Source organism: Hyperolius riggenbachi, chromosome 7, assembly GCF_040937935.1.
Source record: "Hyperolius riggenbachi isolate aHypRig1 chromosome 7, aHypRig1.pri, whole genome shotgun sequence".
Lineage (NCBI taxonomy): Eukaryota > Metazoa > Chordata > Amphibia > Anura > Hyperoliidae > Hyperolius > Hyperolius riggenbachi.
The window spans coordinates 27,745,055-27,766,197 of NC_090652.1; the positions used below are offsets into that span (position 1 = coordinate 27,745,055).

At 47.3% G+C, this 21,143-nt stretch overlaps 1 protein-coding gene across 1 annotated transcript in view; it reads left to right on the forward strand.

Moving 5' to 3' along the window:
- HIRIP3 (HIRA interacting protein 3) overlaps nucleotides 1-21,143 on the forward strand; it is a 55,811-nt gene that overhangs the window by 514 nt on the left and 34,154 nt on the right. The window contains exons 2-4 of the mRNA XM_068243786.1: nucleotides 10,761-10,881; nucleotides 16,011-16,131; nucleotides 17,012-18,516. Coding sequence (XP_068099887.1) covers nucleotides 10,761-10,881; nucleotides 16,011-16,131; nucleotides 17,012-18,516 — 1,747 coding nt within the window. The remainder of the gene's footprint in view (nucleotides 1-10,760; nucleotides 10,882-16,010; nucleotides 16,132-17,011; nucleotides 18,517-21,143) is intronic.

The window sequence follows — 21,143 nt, forward strand, 5'->3', positions numbered from 1 at the left end:
ACACTGGCGATTGCGGTCTACTCCCCATCGCTAAAGTACTGCCAATTCTAGTGAATGGTCAGCGCCTGTACGTTAGTTTGCCACCGTTTACCATCATTTGCGCTAACTCCGTGTTCCGATCCCTATTGTTATCTCTGTTTCAGCTGACCCTGGGAGCAGCCCCTTACTGCCGCGTCTCCGCGTACGGCGGCGAAGAGGAAAATTGCTGCACAAGGCTTGGCGGCGTTAATTACTATTCCCCCTCTAGGTCTACGTGGATGGTAGGGAATTACAGTGTTTTAAAAGTACCTTCAGCTCCGTCTACTGACGGCACCATTAGAGCCATAATAACTATTATGGTCTACGGTGGCGCCAGCTGCGCCCACATTTCCTGCGCTGTGTTGGACGTTTTTGCCTGAGAGAGACACAGAGGGTGCACAAAGGCATACATATGAAATCGACAGTAGACTTGGGCGCAGGATACAGCCGGTATATGGCTGATCCTGCTGCTGCACAAGTCCCGGTACTAGCGTACATTGACAAAACAGCATACATTTAACATGATACGGAGCAGTGCTTTTCAGCGCTGCTAGATTTGGGCGCAGCCAGCGCCGCCATAGACTGTAATGGGAATCAGTCTATAGCGGCGCTCAGTGAGTAATGTCGGCATAGTCAGAAGACAGAGCTGAAGTTGCTTAAAAAACACAATAATTCGGCCTCCAGCATTCGCTGGAAGCCAAATTATTTCAAATCACCCACTATCCATGGTGGCCTGGAGGGGGAATAGTAATTAATACGGGCCGGACTTGTGCAGAAGCAGGATCAGCCTTATACCGGCTGAATCCTGCGCCCAAGTCTACCGGCGCCGATTTCAAATGTACGCAAGTGATATACCCCTTTTTAGTAGAATCAGTGTCCCCTTGCCCGCACGCTGGGCTGTGGGCTCGGTCCTCGCTTCGCTTGGACAACTTTTTATTCTAACGCTATGTCCACTTGGATAGTGGAGATTGCACACCAGCACCCAGGCTGCTAACTCGGGTTGCAAGGTTAGTGCTGCTGATAGGCATTCTGGGGTTAATGTATGATCTGCATGACTTTGCACATGCTCAGTAGCATTTGTATGCTATTCTGTCGGGTATGCTAAAATGTTGGAACACCGGCCGTATTAATTACTATTCCCCCTCCAGGCCGCCATGGATAGTGGGGGAATGATATCATTCGGCTTCCAGCGATTGCTGGAGGCCGAATTTATTGTTTTGTTTTTTTTAAGCAACCTCGGCTCAGTCTTCTGACGTTACTCACTGAGCGCTTCTCAGTTGTGATTCCCTTTGTAGTCTATGGTGGCGCCGGCTGCGCCCAAATCTAGCAGCACCGAAAAGCACTGCTTCGGCACAAAGAAAGAGAGGGGGAACAAAGCTTGATTTGAAGGAAATCGTGAATTGGAATTGGCCTAGTGGAGGGGGGGAGACAAAAGGGAATAAAAGTGGCACAAAGGGTGACAGCAGGTAAATGAGGCTAAAAGGGGGTACAGAGGTGGTCCTGGTGGCGCATATGGGGGACAGGGGAATACAGGTGCAGTGTTCTCCCCAGAATTTTTTTCCAGCCGGGTGGCCTGAAAAAGTAGCCGGGTGGGGCGAGTTGAAAATGCAGGGCAACTGTGCTTACAGCATAGGAGGAGGTGAGCCGATGACAGCCGGGTGGTCACCAAATCTAGCCGGGTGGAGCACCCGGCTAAAAGAGCCTGGGGAGAACACTGAGGTGGCACAAAAGGGGGTAAACTGTAGTGAAAATAACATAATGAATACATTAAATCTTTATTGTTTTAATAAATTATTTAGTCAGTGCTTGCCCATTGTAAAATCTTTTTGTCACCTTGCTAATATTTATCACAGGGGCAACAGTGTTCTCCCCAGAATTTTTTTCCAGCCGGGTGGCATGAAAAAGTAGCCGGGTGGGGCGAGATGAGAGAATGGAAGGCCGGGTGCTTTTCTGTACAACAGAGGAGGAGGTGAGCTGATGACAGCCGGGTGCTCACCAAAACTAGTCGGTTGGAGCACTCGGCTAAAAGAGCCTGGGGAGAACGCTGGGCAATGTCTTTTGTCCTGTCAGGTGATCTCTGTGGAATGTTTAGTTACTGAGAATTCCAAAGCCAGTAGGAAATATACCTGGTCTCCCAGAATGCTATGGGGTAGGGTGGGAGAATTTTGCATAGCTAATCAGCCTAGGCTAAACGTCATTGTCAAGGCGGGGCTACATGACAATGTACAGTACAACAATCTATAGGAAGTGTTTTTGATGCTGTAAGCGGGAAAATTGGTGTAAAAGTGAGTATCCTGAATCTACTGCATTCTGCTCTCCTTATAATGCCTATTTAACCTTTTCAGGACCTGCCACCTAACCCGGCGTTTTTGCTGAAAGGAAGGGGCACATTTGGGGGGAGGGGGTCAGGCAGCCGGATCCCTGCAGGAGCTTGCTGGGCATGGTGTCACCCTCCACCCCCCCCCCACCTTTTGTCAGCAGCCATCACTCACCTTCCAGGCTCCAGCGATGAGTTGCAGTGGACCTTTGTGACGGTATCTCCGCTCCTACTGCCGCTTAGTTCCGGGTCACGGCTTGATGACATCATCAAGTCAGGACCTGGCGCTGACGTCAGAAGGAGCAGAGATGCTGGCAAGAGCTGTGGAGGGGAGGGGGGAGGCACCGATCGTCACGGGAATGACAGGGAGGTGAGTGGATCTACTTTTTCCCCTACCGCTGCAGCTGTCAAATAGATCACTATGATCTGCCAGCGATCGTAGTGATCACGTGATCCGCAGCCATACACGATGGCTGCTGATCACTGAGGGGAGATGTCAGCTGTCATGACAGCTTAATCTCCCTTCTCCGGTGCGCACGATCACGTCGGGAGCGGAAAGTCGGGAAGCGTTGATCCTACGTCTCATCAGGCTAGAACAGCCACAAGTGCGGCGTAGGATCTAATAGCGGCGGTCCCCAAAAGGTTAAAGGAAACATCAGGCAAAAACAAAGAAATGTATTCGCCTGGGGCTTTCTCCCCAGGCGATTATGGTCTGCTTCCAAAAGCACTGCATGTACCATTTTCTGAGTGCTTTGACTCAATGGAAGATATAGGGAAATCGCTAAGCGCTTGAAAATGCACTTTGTATAGCAATTTCCCGAAAAATAAATACATTTATTCTTTTCTGCGTCAAAGCATTCACGGAAGTAAAAAAAAAAAAGAATCGCTCCTTAAAAGCGCTTACACAAAACCGCCCAACGCTCAGAAAACGTTGTGAATCGCTGAAAAAACGCGCACAGAATGCTTAGCGCTTGTGATTTATAATGTGAACATAGCCTTAAAGAGAATCTGTATTGTTAAAATCGCACAAAAGTAAACATACCAGTGCGTTAGGGGACATCTCCTATTACCCTCTGTCACAATTTCGCCGCTCCCCGCCGCATTAAAAGTGGTTAAAAACAGTTTTAAAAAGTTTGTTTATAAACAAACAAAATGGCCACCAAAACAGGAAGTAGGTTGATGTACAGTATGTCCACACATAGAAAATACATCCATACACAAGCAGGCTGTATACAGCCTTCCTTCTGAATCTCAAGAAATCACTTGTGTGTGTTTACCTTCTGTCCCCCTGCAGCTCTCATGCACTGAACATTACAGGCTTCCTGCAGACAGCTCTGCCTATGTCGTTAATTCCTTAGTATGTGACAGACCAGCTCCTTTCACAGCCTCCAGAGGAGGATTTTTATCCAGCTCTCTTCTATCACTGATAAGATAGCAGAGAAGCTGCTGGCTTATGTAAATAAAACACACACTGGAGTGTGCATAGAGGAACAGTTCAACACTGAAGAACTTGGCAGCCTTCCAGACACAGGCCGACAAGTCTGACAGGGGAAAGATACATTGATTTATTACAGAGATGGTTATAGTAGAAAGAGCTGCAGCAAGCCAGATCACATTAGAATAGGTTTAGGAACTTGTAGGATGGTAGAAAAAACGTTGTAATTTTTGTTACAGAGTCACTTTAATGCGCAAGCATGCTCCCATAGCTCACAAGTATGCAGCCCTTGCGCAAGTGCAGTAGCCGCTGACCTGGACAGGTCAGTGGCTTCTAAGGAGGGGAGAATGGCTGGGACCGGAGCTGCAGCAAGGGACACACAGGCTGCCAGGGGCTGGAGAATGCCCCAGGTAATTAGGGCACAACGGGTCTATTGAGATGAAGACTACAGGAACTAAATACTAGCTGTTTAGCCAACAAAATAAGGTAGCTATAATCCCCCCAACCCCCCTCAAATGTATGCACGCAGCTTGCACTCTTTTTGGGGAAGCTAGTGTCTTATAGTCACTCTTTTCGGTAGTGGATGGAGTTAATTTAGTCTCCGCTAGCATGGTTTCTATGGTTACAAAATTCCCCCATGATGGACCCAAAAAAAGTCCACCCATGTAAATTGGTATTTCTGCCAAGAAAGATGTTTTGTTCTGTACTCGAAGGCTGCCGGCTACGGCCTATGTTGTAAGTTTATAACATCGCATATCTAAATCCAAAAATGTCTGGAGTTATTTGGAATACGGTGTCATCTGAGCATGTTGTTGTTTAATTTGGGATTGAATCTTATACTTCATGTTCATAGAACAGCGTTTCTTATTATTGTAGTAATACAAAGTGGGACGAAATTTAGCACTGGGACAGAGTTGTGGGCCATCCTCTGTCTACTGGCCACCTTCCTCCCTTATAAAGTTTCCTGGTGTCTAATGGCTCCTCTCTAACCTCTATACATTTCCCCAGGGTCTAGTGGCCCTCCCCTATACAGTTCCCTGGTGTCTAATGCCCCCCACTTCCTTATATAGTTCCCTGGTGTCTCGTGGCCCCCACCCTTCCCTATATAGTATTTAGTGCTTTTCCCCTACAGTGTTCTCCCCAGAATGTTTTTCCTGCCCGGTGGCATGAAAAAGTAGCCGGGGGAGGGGGGGGGGGTAGATAAGAGAATGCTGGGCCGGCACTTCTCTCCACAATTCTGCTTACAACATAGGAGAAGGTGAGCAGATGACAGCTGGGTGCTTCCCAAAACTAGCCGGGTGAAGCACCCGGCTAAAAGGGCCTGGGGAGAACACTGCCCTATATGGCTTCCCTGGTGTTCTAGGGCTTTACCTCCAATATAGCTTCCCTGGAGGTCTAGAGTGGGCCAAACAGAATGCCAAGAGGGAAAACCATTTAAGGGCCAAATTTAATGGCTCTGAGGGCCGGATTTGGCCCACGGGCCGGAGTTTGACATGTATGATTTAGATCAATTATTTTTAACCAGTTGAAAAGTCCCCAGCAACCTTTTTCTGCCTGCTCACTGTAAACCACACCCCTGGACTCAAATCAGCATACGGGAAGGGGGATGATTAATAATCTGAAGACGCGCCTCCCTGTTGCTAGGTACACACCATACAATTTTCTGATATGCTGGGAATACACTGTTAGATTCTGAGCCATTTAGATGCCTCGATAGATAATTTCCGACACGTCCGATCTCCCGCCCGATTGTTTCCGCGCTCGATTCTGCATAGAGGACAATGGGAAAAGATAACAAAAACGAGCAGAAGATAAGCGAATCGCCTATTGAAATCGAGCGCCGAAGCGAACAAGCGGAAAATCAAGTCGTGTATTCCCGGCATTATGCTCGATGCCGGCGCATCCCCGCTCGTCCGCGCGGATCGATTCACGCTCGTCCCCGCCGGCGCTCCTTATCAGCCAGTCGATTCCCCGCTATTGTCCGCCGGCGGGGATCGAGCGGGGAATCTATACGGCAGGTCATCAGACCTGTCGGATATTATTAATCGAGCCATCAGCGGCTCGATTGATAAGGAAATAAAGTGCCGTGTATGCCCAGCATTAGATTTACCTGCCAGATAGATAATTTCCAACATGTTGGAAATTATCTATCTAACCATCTATCTGCCAAGCAATTGGGCATTGTTCTACTCAGCAGGAGATAACCAGAAGACAATGCACTAGAGATAATAACCAGTCTCTACCAGTACTTTACAGAAAATAATCTTAAAGAGAATCTGTATTGTTAAAATCGCACAAAAGTAAACATACCAGTGCGTTAGGGGACATCTCCTATTACCCTCTGTCACAATTTCGCCGCTCCTCGCCGCATTAAAAGTGGTTAAAAACAGTTTTAAAAAGTTTGTTTATAAACAAACAAAATGGCCACCAAAACAGGAAGTAGGTTGATGTACAGTATGTCCACACATAGAAAATACAACCATACACAAGCAGGCTGTATACAGACTTCCTTTTGAATCTCAAGAGATCATTTGTGTGTTTTTCTCCCTGCAGTTCTCATGCACTGAAGTTTCAGGCTGCTCTTTTTTCTCCTGCAAACAGCTTTGCCCTTGTCTGTAATTCTTCAGTATGTGAAAGCCCAGCCAGCTCAGAGGACGATTTATCCAGCTTGTAAGAGAGAAGAGAGAAGCTGCTCTAATCTAAATAATACACAGGCAGTGTGCATAGAGGGGCCTGGAATGGGGAATTCATAGCAGAACCACAACACTGAAGAACTTGGCAGCCTTCCAGACACAGGCTGACAAGTCTGACAAGAGAAAGATACATTGATTTATTACAGAGACTGATAGCAGAAAGTGCTGCAGTAAGCCAGAACACATTAGAATAGCTTTTGGAACTTGTAGGATGATAAAAAACAGGATGCAATTTTTGTTACGGAGTCTCTTTAAGGTGGCCATACCCTGGTCGATTTGCCACCAGATTGACCAACAGATAGATCCCTCTCTGATCAAAGAGGGATCGTATGGCTGCCTTTACTGCAAACAGATTGCAAATCGATTTCACTATGAAACCGATTCACAATCTGTGGAGCTGCCGCTTGATCCCGCCCCCGACACTCCGCATACATTACCTGATCCGGCCGGCGCGAGTCCCCTGGTCTCTGCTGTCTTCTTCTCCGCTCTGGGCTACAGCTTCACTTTACTTCCTGCCTGGGGAAGTTTAAACAGTAGAGGGCGCTCTACTGTTTAAACTTCCTGTCGGGACAGGAAGAAGTGAAGTCTGCCGGAGTCCAGTGGAGAAGGAGCAGCGGTGACAGCGGGGATACGCGTCGGCCGGATCAGGTAATGTTTTGCTGCTAGCGTCAGTCGTCGGGCATTCGAAGGCCGCTATGGACGCACTCCCAACCTGCCGGCGTTTGCGCAACGATTTTTTACTGCAAATTCGATCACAGTGATGGAATCTGCTGTATATCGGCGGGAAAATTGTTAGGTGTATGGGCCCCTTTATGCAGGGAATAAGCGGCTCGATTCTCCCGCTCAATTGTTTCGTCGCTCGATTTCCTAGGGCGATTCTCTTACCTTTTTCCATTGTCCCCTACGCAAAATCGAACGGCGAAATGATCGGGCGGGAGATCGGACATGTCAGAAATTATCTATTGAGCCATCTAAATGGCTCAGAATCTATCAGTGTATTACCAGCCTAACAGAAAATTGTATGGTGTGTACATACACCATACACATGAGGGATGTGGAGACCGCCATACAGTTGTGCTTATAAGTTTACATACCCTGGCAGAATTTTGATTTCTTAACCATTTTTCAGAGGATAGAAATAAAACAAAATCTTCTTTTCCTCCAGGCTTACAATCCAAAAAATTAGTGCAGCACTGGATGAAAGATGCAAGGTTCTGTCAGGAGTCCAGCAACTCTGTGACCTTACACATACCCACTAATATTACAAGCAAACAGATCACAGGTGAAGATGGTTACTTTTTAGCCATCAGGCCTTGTTCACATTCTAAATAGCCAGCGCAAGTGCTGAACTATTTGTGAGCGCTTTTTCCATCGATTTAGTAAAGCGCCTTTTAAGTGCTTTTGTGTGGCGATTAGCGGGTTTGGTTTTTTAAATCCATCAGGAAGTGAACGCTTTGACCTGGAACTGAAGAATTACAATGTGGTTTTTTTTAAAGCGCTCATCAAATTGCTTTTCAACGTGCTTTTTCAAGCGCCTTGCGATTTCCCTATACTTTGTGTTTAAGCGCAATCGCTCAGGAAATGGTGCAGGACCTGCGTTTGTGCTTGTAAAAAAAAAAAAAAAAAAAAGCTCATCGCACATGTGAGAACACTCAAGCGCTTTTAAAACTATTTAAAAAATCGACAGCACTTAAAAAAAAAAAAAAAAAAAATCACACTCTTACTGTGAACAAGCTCTTAAAACCTGTGTCAAGATGTGTGCAGGTCAAATTACCAGGGTATGTAAACTTTTGATCAGGGTGATTTTGGGTAGTTTGTGTCGCGATTGGGATTTAAACTGTACCAGAGCTGAAACATTAAGATTTTATACATACCTGGAGCTTCCTCCAGCCCCATCCGCCTTGATCACTCCCACACCACCATTCTCCGCTGCCTGCAGCTTTGGGAACCAGGTCCCTGCGCTTCCGTCAGTTGGAGACAGTCTAACGTAATAGAAGTGCTCTGTTTGCGTATCTCTCCAGCACCTGCTGGAGAGATGCGTATAGGACGCACTTCTGCATAGCTGGCTCCGATGGCGTCAGTGACGGGACTCGGTTATCGTAGGTGGAAGATGGCGGCATGGGATCGATCAGAGCGTATAGGGGCTGGAGGAAGCCACAGGTATGTATAAAATCTTTTTATTTCAGCTCTGAGTCCCTTTAAAGAGTAAACATAGTTGTTTGGCAATAAATGGCTTCAGCCAACCACTTACCATAAGGGTAAGAAGTTTCTGTCATATAATTTATATTCTATGACTATTCATAATTCTGCCAGGGTGTGTAAACGTATGAGCACAACTTGGTTTATTTTTAAACATTGCTGATTGGCTGACTGTCCTGCTGACCCTCTGCCGCTAATACTTTTTGCCTCCTGCCGCAACCTTTGATACGACTCTTTGCCTCTGAAGAAGCGCCTACATAGCCGTGAAACGTGCATTAGGCCATTGGTGATATTGTTGCCTGGTATAAGGACGGTTTTTATTATATGTTGTCCCATCTATGTAATTAAAAGTTCTGTTTGATACTATTTGAACATGATTTAGGGGCCTTAAAACCTTCACTTCATTTTTTGTTTCTTCATATTTTTGCATCAGTCGAGAAAAAGCACAGAAACCAGGCAACAGGCATTGCATACCTCCCAACTTTTTGAGATGAGAAAGAGGGACACTTAAGCCTCGCCCCTAATCACGCCCCTAGTCACGCATACCATAAAGATTTCATAAAAATATTTTGTTTTATAATTCAAACCACACTGGTCCTTTCTATCCTGGTTCATTTTCCATCATATTAACATTTTAAAATTAGTACTATATCAATTAAAAGGATGGGAATAAAGTTTAGAGTCAATCACATTTTTAGTAGAGAAATATAAATGTGTGTGTGTGTGTGTGTGTTTATATTTACACAGAAAGAGGGACAAATGAGGAAGAAAGGGGGACAGAGGGACAGGGCTCCCAAAGAGGGGAGCTATGGCAATGTATTTGGATCATTTATGACTGGAGGGCACAGACCTTACAGCACTGTTGCTGGAGGGAAGATGATCATGATAAGAGATAACAGTCCTCCTCTGTAATGGCCCATACTCACGAGGGACTTTTGTCGCCTCAACACACGGCGCGCGCGTGTTGCGGTGACAGGTCGCTCGTGAGTATGGGCCGCGGCACGCGCGCGCACCCCGAACTGTCGCCCGCCGCTCATGTCGCCATGCGATTGAAACTTTCAATCGCATGGCGACAGTCGCCGCCGCACCTCCCCCGCAACTGTCGCTAGTCCGCGTGAGTACGCGGACTAGCGACAGCAACCTCCATTGTATCATATGGAGCTTCCGGCGGGGGGAGGAGGAACGTCGGCGAAAGCTTCCGCCTCGCCGCTGGTCCCTCTTCCGCGTGTGTACGCGGAGGGACCTGGCGAGGAGCTGTCGCCGGCCTGTCGCCCACACGCTCACGTGTGCTGGCGACAGGCAACTTCTGCAGCCCGTGAGTACGGGCCATAACATGATCCTGTGTGTCCAGCTTCTGCCTGTGCCTTATCTTCCAGCAGGTCTCTGCAGCCAGTGTCTATCCCTCCAGAGATTGTGCAGAGAGGGGGGAGGAAGGTCAGAGGGCACCGCTGCTAGAGTGTGACAGCCAGGCAGAGGACCCCCCCCCCCCCCCCCCCGCATGTCACATTAGTTAGGAGCAGACAGTGAGGAGGACAGAATTAAACAGGAGCTGTATGGGGAAGCAGGCACCACTTTGCAAAGAGCAAAGCAATCACCAGGGCTTTGTAACTGACGTCATTGCTCACTTTTGTGTAGGAAGTCCCGCGGTGACTGCTCTGTTCTCTATGATCGCTCTGCCGCTCTCCATCCTGACTTCTCAGCCCGGGACTCAGGCAGGCTATCACGGGAGGCGGGATCAAGCCTCCCACAGCGGGAGAATGCCGACGAAAACAGGGCGGTTGGGGAGTATGGGCATTGTTAGAGAATGAAGATGGCAGCCTCCATATTCCTCTCACTTCAGGCCCCCTTTGACCAGAGTCAGTTGAGTTCCAGTTTTCTCCAGAGTGCCCACCTATTTTGCAGAATATTAGGTTTCCCAGAAATATACATGAAGGATGTAGTCCTGAGAGAGGACACAGTGCTTGGCCAGGGTGTCGCTGGGCTATTGACGTGGGGGGGGGGGGGGGGGTTTGGACGAGGTATAAACAAACCTCAATACATATATCTGTAGATAGCAGTTACTGACAACCTTAAAACTGGCATGTCTCCTTCTCTGTAGCACCCTCACCCAGTCTGCTGTGCGCTCCAAGTTCTTGGCTCATTCTGGCCACTCGACGCTGACCTCAGAAGACCGCCGCACACTGAAGATGATCGTGGAGGAGCAGCTGCTAAAGATGGAGGTAAGGCTTCCCATGTCCTGGTTAGTAATGGCTCCAGGGTGTATAGCTTCATTGTTCTCCCCAGAAATTTTTTTCTAGCCGGTGGCATGAAAAAGTAGCCGGGTGAGATGAAAGAATGCAGGACCAGTGCTTCTGTGAGCAACTCTGCTTACAGCATAGGAGGAGGTGAGCCGATGACAGCCGGGTGGTCACCAAAACTAGCTGGGTGGAGCACCTGGTGTCAGGAACCGGCCCGCGGCACGCCTGCGTATACGGTTCCCGACTGCGGGTTTGACCAGATTAAGCGGGGAACAGCCTTATTCAAGCTAAAACAAGGCTGGGACCCCTCAGAACACCTCTCACTGCCACCACTAGCTGTTCGCTAGACACTTCCACTCTGCTGTTGAGTCCTCAGCGTGCACTCCGCGTTTTCGTATTCGGGTCAGCTTTGCGCTTAGGCCAAATACGGGAACGCCACGCACCCACAAACACACACAGTTGCAATCTTACACTGTCGTGAAGCAAAGACCCACTAACAGTCGTTCCGAATGATACTGTTAGCCACTCTGCTGTCGCTACTCGCACTGGCGTTGTTCGTACGTTGGGTCAGCTGCGCGCTTAGGCCAACGTATGACAAACGCCCCCACACACAATGCAATTACAATTTCATACGGTAGTGTTGCTCAAGCGTACAATTAGGCATGAACTTATACATGGTTACACTTCAGTCTCCTTTAGGCTATGAGTGTTAGTTTAGTACGCCAGAAGTCAAGCTTATTAAATAATAATTTAATATTCCAGGAAAACATAGAACAATGCAGAACTTAATATATACAAAAGATTACAAAAAACAAAGTAAAAATAGTTACAAGATAAAAGTTACAAAGATAAAACACACGGATATTTGCGTAAAAATAAAAATGGGGATTAAAAACGTTACCAACTTGAAGGTTTCAACGTTGTTGGCAGGAGCATGCTGCTTGTTCGACCAGAAGTCGAGATCAACTCTAGCTATGCGCTAACTCCAAGAGCAGATACCGGTGGCTGTCCTGGGTCAGCTTAAAGGGACTCCGAGCAGTGCAGAAACTATGGAAAGATGCATATCATTTTAAAGCTCTCTTTCTCCTATTTCCAATGATATATAAACCGCCGCCCTACGCCTTTTAGTTTTCGCTATTTTCGCGACTGAAATTGCAGCGGCCGTGATTTCAATCGCGAAAATAAAGAAAACTAAAAGGCGTAGAGCGACGATTTAGTTGTCGCCAGAAAGAGGAGAAAGAGAGCTTTAAAATGATATATCCATCTTTTCATAGTTACTTGTATTACACAGGACGACACTTTCCCCAGTGTCAGCAGCTCCATTCAGCAGAAAAAGTCGGCCTGTGTCATACAATGTAACTATGGAAAGATGGATATAATTTTAAAGCTCTCTTTCTCCTCTTTCTGGCGACACCTAAATCGTTGCCCTACGCCTTTTAGTTTACTTTATTTTCGCGATTGAAATCACGGCCGCGGCAATTTCAATAGCGAAACTAGCGAAAACTAAAAGGCGTAGGGCAGCGGTTTATATATCATTGGGAAGAGGAGAAAGAGAGCTTTAAAATGATATGCATCTTTCCATAGTTTCTGCACTGCTCGGAGTCCCTTTAAATAGTCTGAAGTGTCCCCTGGGGCATTTAATGTCCAGCCCCCAGGAACTAATGCAGTTTGTGACGTCACCGAACGCTTGTTATAATCTTTCTTGTGATATGCAAACTTCAAAGGGGTTCCTGTTTTAGCTTCTTGAAGTTTGCAGAATTCAATAGGTGCGATTGTATCCTACCAGACATCAAAAAGCTTCCTTGCCTATTGAAGGGGACTGGTCCATTCACTGAAGACAATGGCAGCTGTCTACATTAATACAAAAGCGTACAGTTCCTCTGGACAGCCAGAAACAGGTAATGAGGTTCCCTTTGTCTGTCTATTGACACCACACACAATCACCTTAATAGTCCATGAAGCTAGCTGCCAATATCTTCAAGTCATACTGGCTGACCTCCACCTCTGAAAGATATACAGCAGACATAAAAATGATAGAATAGGTTTCTGTACTCCCTAATATCATCAGCACCTCAATATATCTCCACACCTGGCTAAAAGAGCCTGGGGAGAACACTGAGCTTTCCATGTTCTGTATACAGCCAATGGACCACTCCAAATGAGCAAGAGGCCATCTATATCTCCTGTACCGCACAACCTTGTCCCCATAGGGTAAGTTAGGATGATGATTCCTGTGGTCACCAAAATGCCAGGTGGAAAATGACCGGGTCGCTACCTACATTTTAACCTCCCTGGCGGTCAATTGATTTGCGGCCACAGGAGTTTTTTTTTTTTTTTTTTAGCCTTTTTTTTAAAATTTTTTTTATATATCATGTAGCTAGCCTATCGCTAGCTACATGATTCCTCCCTCCCTGCGGCGTCCCTCCCACCCCTCCGATCACCGCCGGCAATCAAGCCCATCCTGAAATCCCAACGGGATTTCCGTTAGGGCGTGACGTCACAGGGAGTCCCGATCCACCCCATAGCATAGCCTGGCGGCGAATGGCCAGGCTGCGCAAGGGGTGGGGGGGCCTGTATTGCGGCGGGTAGCGGTGCGGTGGCAATCAGGTAAGACACGCAACTAGCAAAGTGCGAGCTGCATGTTTAAAAAAAAAAAAATTATCCAAATCGGCCCACAAGGGCCTGAGAAATCCTCCGCGGCGGCATACCCCGAGCTCGGCTCGGGATTGCCGCCAAGGAGGTTAAGCTGTAAAACTTAAAGGATACCCAAGGTGACAAATTACGTGAGACATGTGTATGTACAGTGCTAAGCACACAAATTACTACGCTGTGTTCCCTTTTTTTTATTTATTTTTTTATTCTTTCTCTGCCCGAAAGAGTTAAGCATCAGGTATGTAAGTGGCCTGGGTCAGACTACAGTGTGACCCTCACTGATAAAAAAAATTACAACTATAAAACACTTTCCTAGCAGAAAATGGCTTCTAAGAGCAGAAAAGAGATAAAAGGTCAATAGTTCATAGAGTTTAGCTCTGGCATACTTCAATGAATGTGTCATTGAGCAAAAACCATAAAACAGTAAAAAGTAGATTGAAATATAAAATAGTGGAATATCTTAGTCATTTTTAGGAGGATAGATGCAATCGTTTTCATTAGTGTATTTTCACCTCGGGTGACCTTTAATTCTTTACTGTAAAGCGCTTTTCAAAGCACATTAGCAGAACGATTTTGTTTTTTCACTCCCTGACGTCAGTCAGATTGTGAACTCTGACCCGGAAAATAATAAATGCAATAAATAATAAATACAATGTATTTATCCTTAAAAGGTGGGTCGCAAGGAATTGCAACCACCGTTAGAACCTACAGGGAAAATGCGGCCCCCGTTCAGTATTCCAGGTCTGTAGAAACAGGAACTGGTCGGTCCCTTGCCAAAGTTCTTCAGGATATTGCTGAATGATTACCTCCGAACAGAGGTGCAAAACTGACAATGAACAAGGGTGGGGGTGCCCAATATAGATAAAATAGAAACTGTAAGGGAAAAAACCCTCCTGGGGGGTAATTGCCTCGGAAGGGGGGGGGGAAGCTTCAGGATCCAAATGAGGCTTCCCCCGTCTGCCTCCGTCCATAGATTCCAGCGCTGGAAGCTTCTGAAACCACAGCCGACTGGCGCTGTAGCGACAGCAGTATTTACCTTCCCCCGCTCCAGCGCAGTAGCGGCTTTCTGATCGGGCTCAGGCGGAAATAGCCAATCAGATACACTCTACTGCTCAGGTGCACTAACTGCGACTGGGAACTGATCCCTATGCGGTTTCCTGCTGGGCCCCTAAACTACAGTCGTGCTGATTGCCCAGCAAGCAATCACAATTATTGTGTAGGATGGTCGATCGGGCTGCAAAATCGCTAGATATTTGGCCAGCTTTGGATGGTATTTTTAGATTTTTGGCTGGCGATGGGCTTCAGTGCAGAGCGTCTCTGTGACGTGTCTTTGTATCCTTGTGGTGCTGTCTGCTTTAATCTCTTGTGCTGTTAGTGGTATGATAGCGCAGAACCCCCGGGGGCTCTGGGTTATCCTGTGCGAGGCTGCCTCATCTTGACTCGTCCTTCTCTCGTCCCCGCTGTGCGATCACTGATGGCGCTGCCCAGCCAGATCCACCAGCAGCGTGGTGTCATGTGAGGGGTCTGAGGGTGCTGCAAGCAGCTGTCTCTTCCTGTGCCGTTCAGAATGTGGCTCCCGCACGCAAAGCGCGGTGTTGGTGGTGTCTGGGTCTTCCACTCCCTCCTGACCGCTGGCAGCGGGGCATTATCTCTGGAATGTTACTATCGGGCTGCTGGAGGCTGTTGCTATCTGTGTAAGATAGTGTCACGGCTGACATCTGCAGCACTGATCTGTATTCATTTCCTGTACTCTGCCTGCAGAGAGGAAGAGGACCTGTCACACTCTGGTTGCAGAGCGAGCAGCGTCTGTGTGTGCTAATCCATGTACAGGTTTACTTTAAAGTGGATCCGAGATGAAAAACTAACTATAACAATTAACTTGTCTATATATCTTATGCACAGTTTAGATGGTTTAAACAGCAAATCTGTCTACATACAGCTTTAATAGAATATGATTATTTCTTCCTGTGATACAATGACAGTAGCCATGTTGTTTGTAAACATTACACACAGCCAAGATTATCTGCACCATCAGCACTCAGATTGTGAAAAAAACCTAATCCCCCCCCCCCCCCCTCCTCCTCTCTGCCTCTGAAATCTCTGGCTAGAAATACCTCCCCCTCCTCCTGCCCAAACTGAGCTCCCATGAGCCCTTGCTACTGCCAAGGCTCTCTGAAAACTGTGGGCGTGGCGTGTTTAGTTTATAGGGAATTAGAGTATTGAAACAAAAACAAAAAAGTATTTGGCTTGAGAAATGCCCTATAAAGTATAAACAATAGGAAAGGAAAACAATTATGCAATGAGTAAAAGTTTATCTCGGATCCACTTTAAAGTCCTAAAAAACTCGTGTATTTTGTTTGCACTCTGAGTTATTGGCATTACCTTGGCCACCCGTATTGAGCATCATTATGCCCCCTGTTCTTCCCCACCACTCACGGCGTCCCGCTCTGTCTCTGCAGGATGACGCCAGCGACGATGAGCCTCTCATCAGGAAAGTGGCGAAGAGGGCGCGAGCTGACAGCGGGGATGATGTCATCACAAGCAAGGCACCCCCTGGCAAGAAAAGGAAGCCGCTACATGGTGAGTGTAACAGCGGCGTTGCCTGAAAGTGGGATTCTACTCACAAAACACTGGATTTGACCGATCCGCCAAGCAGATGCTCCAAAACTAGTCTTATCAGCTGAACGACCATTTGTACACATGCCCGATTTGACGTCCAAACGACTGATCATTTGGAAAAATCCAACGTGTGTACGCACCTTTAAAGCCGATCTGAAACGAAAATAAACTTCTGAGATAATGAATTGTATGAGTAGTACAGATAACAAATAGAACATTACAGTAGTAGCAAAGGAGTCTCATGCTGTTTTCTAGTAAAGGAAGAGTTAAAACAAGTTATCTATGCAAAAGAGCTTTTCTGAGCTGTCTTCTGAGTCCTGTTTTGTAAATGGCTTAAACAGCCAAGAAACGGTAAGAGACAGCCTATGATAAGGTTTTACTGGAGGAAAGTTCAAAGGCTCCTTAGCTCTGCTTTGTTTTAAAGTACAGCGTGTGGTTCTAAGCTGCAAATATGACAGTATGATGCAGTGTTATAATAAAGCTATATAACTGAAAATAAATGACTTTTCTTTGCTACTAATGTTATAGTCATTATGCGTACTACACATGCAATCCATTGTATAATAAGGTTTTTTTTCGGCCTCGGTCAGTGTGTAGATCCTGTCCAGTCTTTGTGGTTGGAATCTCTCTCCTGATGCTGTCCTTCCAATTATGGGAAATAGATGATCAGTAAGTAACCTAGCACAAGCTTTCAGCTGGGTGAAAGGTGTGTAATTACTGTATGTCTGTGGGGCAATTTAGCCATAGCTCGGACCGCATGGCATGGCCATGACCTCCAGTGGACCTGTGTCTTTTGTGAAAGAAGCTGAAGAACTGACATTTTTTTTTCTCCCTTTTTTAGGCAGTGGGTCAGAAGAGGATTCTGGGATTGAGCAGAAGGACACAAAGAGGTTGTCTGGGAGTTCACCGGAAGCACCAGTTTCCAAAAGAAGGGCAGAGCAAAAGACAGGCGGCAAGAAAGCAAAGACGCCTCCGAGAAAAAATAAAGAGACCGACAGCGAAAGTGACGTCAAAGAGGTCTTGTCTGAGGAGGAGAGTGACAGCGAATGGACCAATAAAAAACAGAAGGCAAGTCCACAAAAGCCAAAGGCAAGAAAGGTTCATCAGGTGAAAAAGAAATCCGATTCTGAGAATGAGGACTCTGATAGTGAGGAGGACATCTCTAAGCAGAAAACCAAGCCGAAGGTGCATTCAGAAAGTGAGGAGGACTCTATCAAACCCACAAAGAAAATACAGAACGTGGACTCTGATAGTGATGAGCACACAAGTAAACGCAAGACCAGACATGATGTGAATTCTGATAGCGAGGGGGACAGTGACTCTGTTAAACAGAGGAAGGTGAAATCTGACAGTGAAGATGATGCCTCTAAAGATGGGAAGACTGTGCAGAGCTCCGATTCTGATAGTGAGGATGGAATGACACTCTCCAGCTTCAAAAATGTACAGAACAAGAGCCAAGACGGGCTTAAAAAGAGCAAGCCCAGTCCTAAGAAAAAGCCCAGTCCTAAGAAAAAGCCTGTGCCCAAACCGAAGGCTAAACCCGTTACCAGTGCAAAACCTAAACCTGCTGCCAAGCCAAAGTCCAAGCCTACCCCCAAGTCTGCAAAGAAGCTGCAAAAGAAGTCGGACAGTGAAAGTGAGGCAAGTAGTGAGAGCAGTGCAGAGGAGAAAGTCAAGAAAAAACCCTCAGCTAGTCAGAAGGCAAAGGGTGGGAAGGCACAGAAGCGACAGGAAGAAAGCGAGAGTGAGGAGGATGTGAGGTCCGAGGAAGAGAGTGACGATGAGGAGGAAGAGTCTTCACCAAAGAAGGCACCGAAAAACGAGAGCGCCAGTGAGGATGACAAATCTGCAATAAAAAAACATTCAGAGGACAGTAGCAGTGAGGAAGAGGACCTGGAAAAGCGGGGCTCTGATGAAGACAGTGACAGTGAAGAAGATAAGCGGACACCACCCAAGAAAGGTACGGCAAAGAAGACCAGCGATGACGAGGAGAAACCGAGGAGAGCAGCCAAGAAAACCTCTAAAGAAGGCCACAGTGATGGGGATGAGGAAGACGAGAGCTCAAGTGATAAAGGATCAGATAAAGACAGTGACGAGGAAAATGAGTCAGAGAAAACTAGGAGGAGAAAGCAGAGCCATAGCAAAGCGGAAAACTCAGAAACAAAGAGCAGCAAAAAGAAAGCGGCAAAGAAGCCAGCCACAGAGAAAAAACAGAAACGAGCCAAGGGTGTAAAAAGTGAGGACAGCGATGGGGAGGACAAATCTGAGAAGGGAAAAGACAAAGATGGAGACAGCGATTCATCTGAAAGCGGCGATAAAGGGGGACAGGACAAGCAACAGAGTAAGGTAGGCCATGTGCTCTTCTAAAACAGCAGGTTTGCCACTGAGGATCTGTCCGCATAGCATCTACAGGTGCTTTTAAAGTGACCCTTTGCGCTACATAAAAACAAAATTTGGACTTACCTGGGGCTTCTTCCAGCCCTCTTCTCCCCTCTCCTGGTCCAGCTGGTGGCTCCAGTAATCGGTGACTCTAAGGGTAAAGTTGCGCATGCCGGTTGTGTCATCCCGCCAGTCGCCGTAAGCCTCCTGTGCATGCGTGTTTCAGTCTTTAGAGAACCGTGCAGGAGGCTTACGGTGACCGGTGTGATGATGTGGCAGTGGCGCGCATTTTTACGACTTCACCCGAGAGTCGCTGATTACCAGAGCTACCAGCCTGACCAGGAGAGGGGAGAAGAGGATGGCGGAGGACCTTGCCCGCTACGGGGGGCTGGAGGAAACCCCTGGTTCAAATTTTGCTTTCATGCAGTGCTCGGGGTCTTTTTTTTTTTTTTTTTTTTTTTTTTATAAAGGACATCCGATGTGAAATGAGATAGACGTGTATGTACAGTGCCAAGCACACAAATAACTATGCTGTGTTCCTTTTTTTTTTTTTCTGCCTGAAAGAGTTAAATATCAGGTATGTAAGTGGCTGACTCAGTCCCGACTCAGACAGGAAGTGACTACAGTGTGACCCTCACTGATAAGAAATTCCCCTTCTTATCTCTTTCTCGCTCTCAGAAGCCATTTTCTGCTAGGAAAGTGTTTTTATAGTTGGAATTTCTCATCAGTGAGGGTCACACTGTAGGCACTTCCTGTCTGAGTCAGGACTGAGTCAGCCACTTACATACCTGATATTTAACTCTTTCAGGCAGAGAGAAAAAAAAGGAACACCGCATAGTTGTGTGTGCTTGGCACTGTACATACCCATGTCTATCTCATCATGTCACACGTCACCTCTGATCTCCTTTAAAGAAAATCTGAGATAGGTTGTATTGGTGTATTTATACTTATCTGGGGCTTCCTCCAGCCTCATGAGGTGCGTAGACTCCCTCGCCTTCGTCTCTGACCACTCAGTTCTCTTATAATTTTCCCCGGTCATCTGTCTAGTCGCTCTACGCCCCACAGCTGCGCAGAACGCTTCTTGGCAAGGGCGCGCCGTGGTGTGCGCTCGCACATCCGCAGAAGCCACATGACTGACTGCGACTGGCCGTGTTACCAGGGAGGATTACAAGAGAATGGAGCGCCCAGTGAAGTCAGCGAGGGAGCCCACGCACCTCATGGGGCTGGAGGAAGCCCCAGAAAAGTATAAGTACACCAATACAACCCATCTCTGGTACACTTCAAGCTGCCTCACATTGGGAGAAGTAAGACTACTCCTATAGTGCTGTGCGCACTTTATTTGTTGGGTACTGTATTTTTTTTTTTTAAGAATATAATTTAATGATATGCTTTTTCATGATTTTATTATACTTTCTTAGGTTATTGTTGGGCGTAGGTAGGGTTAAGTTTATTGTTAGGTGTAGGTAGAGGTAAGGTAATGGTTAGGAGTAGGTAGTGGGGAGGTTAGTGTTAGGCGTAGGTAGTGGGGAGGTTAGTGTTGGGCGTAGGTAATGGGGAGGTTAGTGTTGGGCGTAGGTAGTGGGGAGGTTAGTGTTGGGCGTAGGTAGTGGGGAGGTTAGTGTTGGGCGTAGGTAGTGGGGAGGTTCGTGTTGGGCGTAGGTAGTGGGGAGGTTCGTGTTGGGCGTAGGTAGTGGGGAGGTTAGTGTTGGGCGTAGGTAGTGGGGAGGTTAGTGTTGGGCGTAGGTAGTGGGGAGGTTAGTGTTGGGCGTAGGTAGTGGGGAGGTTAGTGTTGGGCGTAGGTAGTGGGGAGGTTAGTGTTGGGCGTAGGTAGTGGGGAGGTTAGTGTTGGGCGTAGGTAGTGGGGAGGTTAGTGTTGGGCGTAGGTAGTGGGGAGGTTAGTGTTGGGCGTAGGTAGTGGGGAGGTTAGTGTTGGGCGTAGGTAGTGGGGAGGTTAGTGTTGGGCGTAGGTAGTGGGGAGGTTAGTGTTGGGCGTAGGTAGTGGGGAGGTTAGTGTTGGGCGTAGGTAGTGGGGAGGTTAGTGTTGGGCGTAGGTAGTGGGGAGGTTAGTGTTGGGCGTAGGTAGTGGGGAGCTTAGTGTTGGGCGTAGGTAGTGGGGAGGTTAGTGTTGGGCGTAGGTAGTGGGGAGGTTAGTGTTGGGGGTAGGTAGTGGGGAGGTTCGTGTTGGGCGTAGGTAGTGGGGAGGTTTGTGTTGGGCGTAGGTAGTGGGGAGGTTTGTGTTGGGCGTAGGTAGTGGGGAGGTTCGTGTTGGGCGTAGGTAGTGGGGAGGTTCATGTTGGGCGTAGGTAGTGGGGAGGTTCGTGTTGGGCGTAGGTAGTGGGGAGGTTCGTGTTGGGCGTAGGTAGTGGGGAGGTTCGTGTTGGGCGTAGGTAGTGGGGAGGTTCGTGTTGGGCGTAGGTAGTGGGGAGGTTCGTGTTAGGACCGGATCAGATAAGGTGATTGTAGAATATCTGTAATGTTACAGATATTCTACAATCGGCAATATCTTATGCCCATTTTACTTTGGCACTTTCAGGGTTTTATTATATGTTGTGCCGGCTAGGTAAGCCTTTTTTCCCTATTTTGTGGTCTGGAGC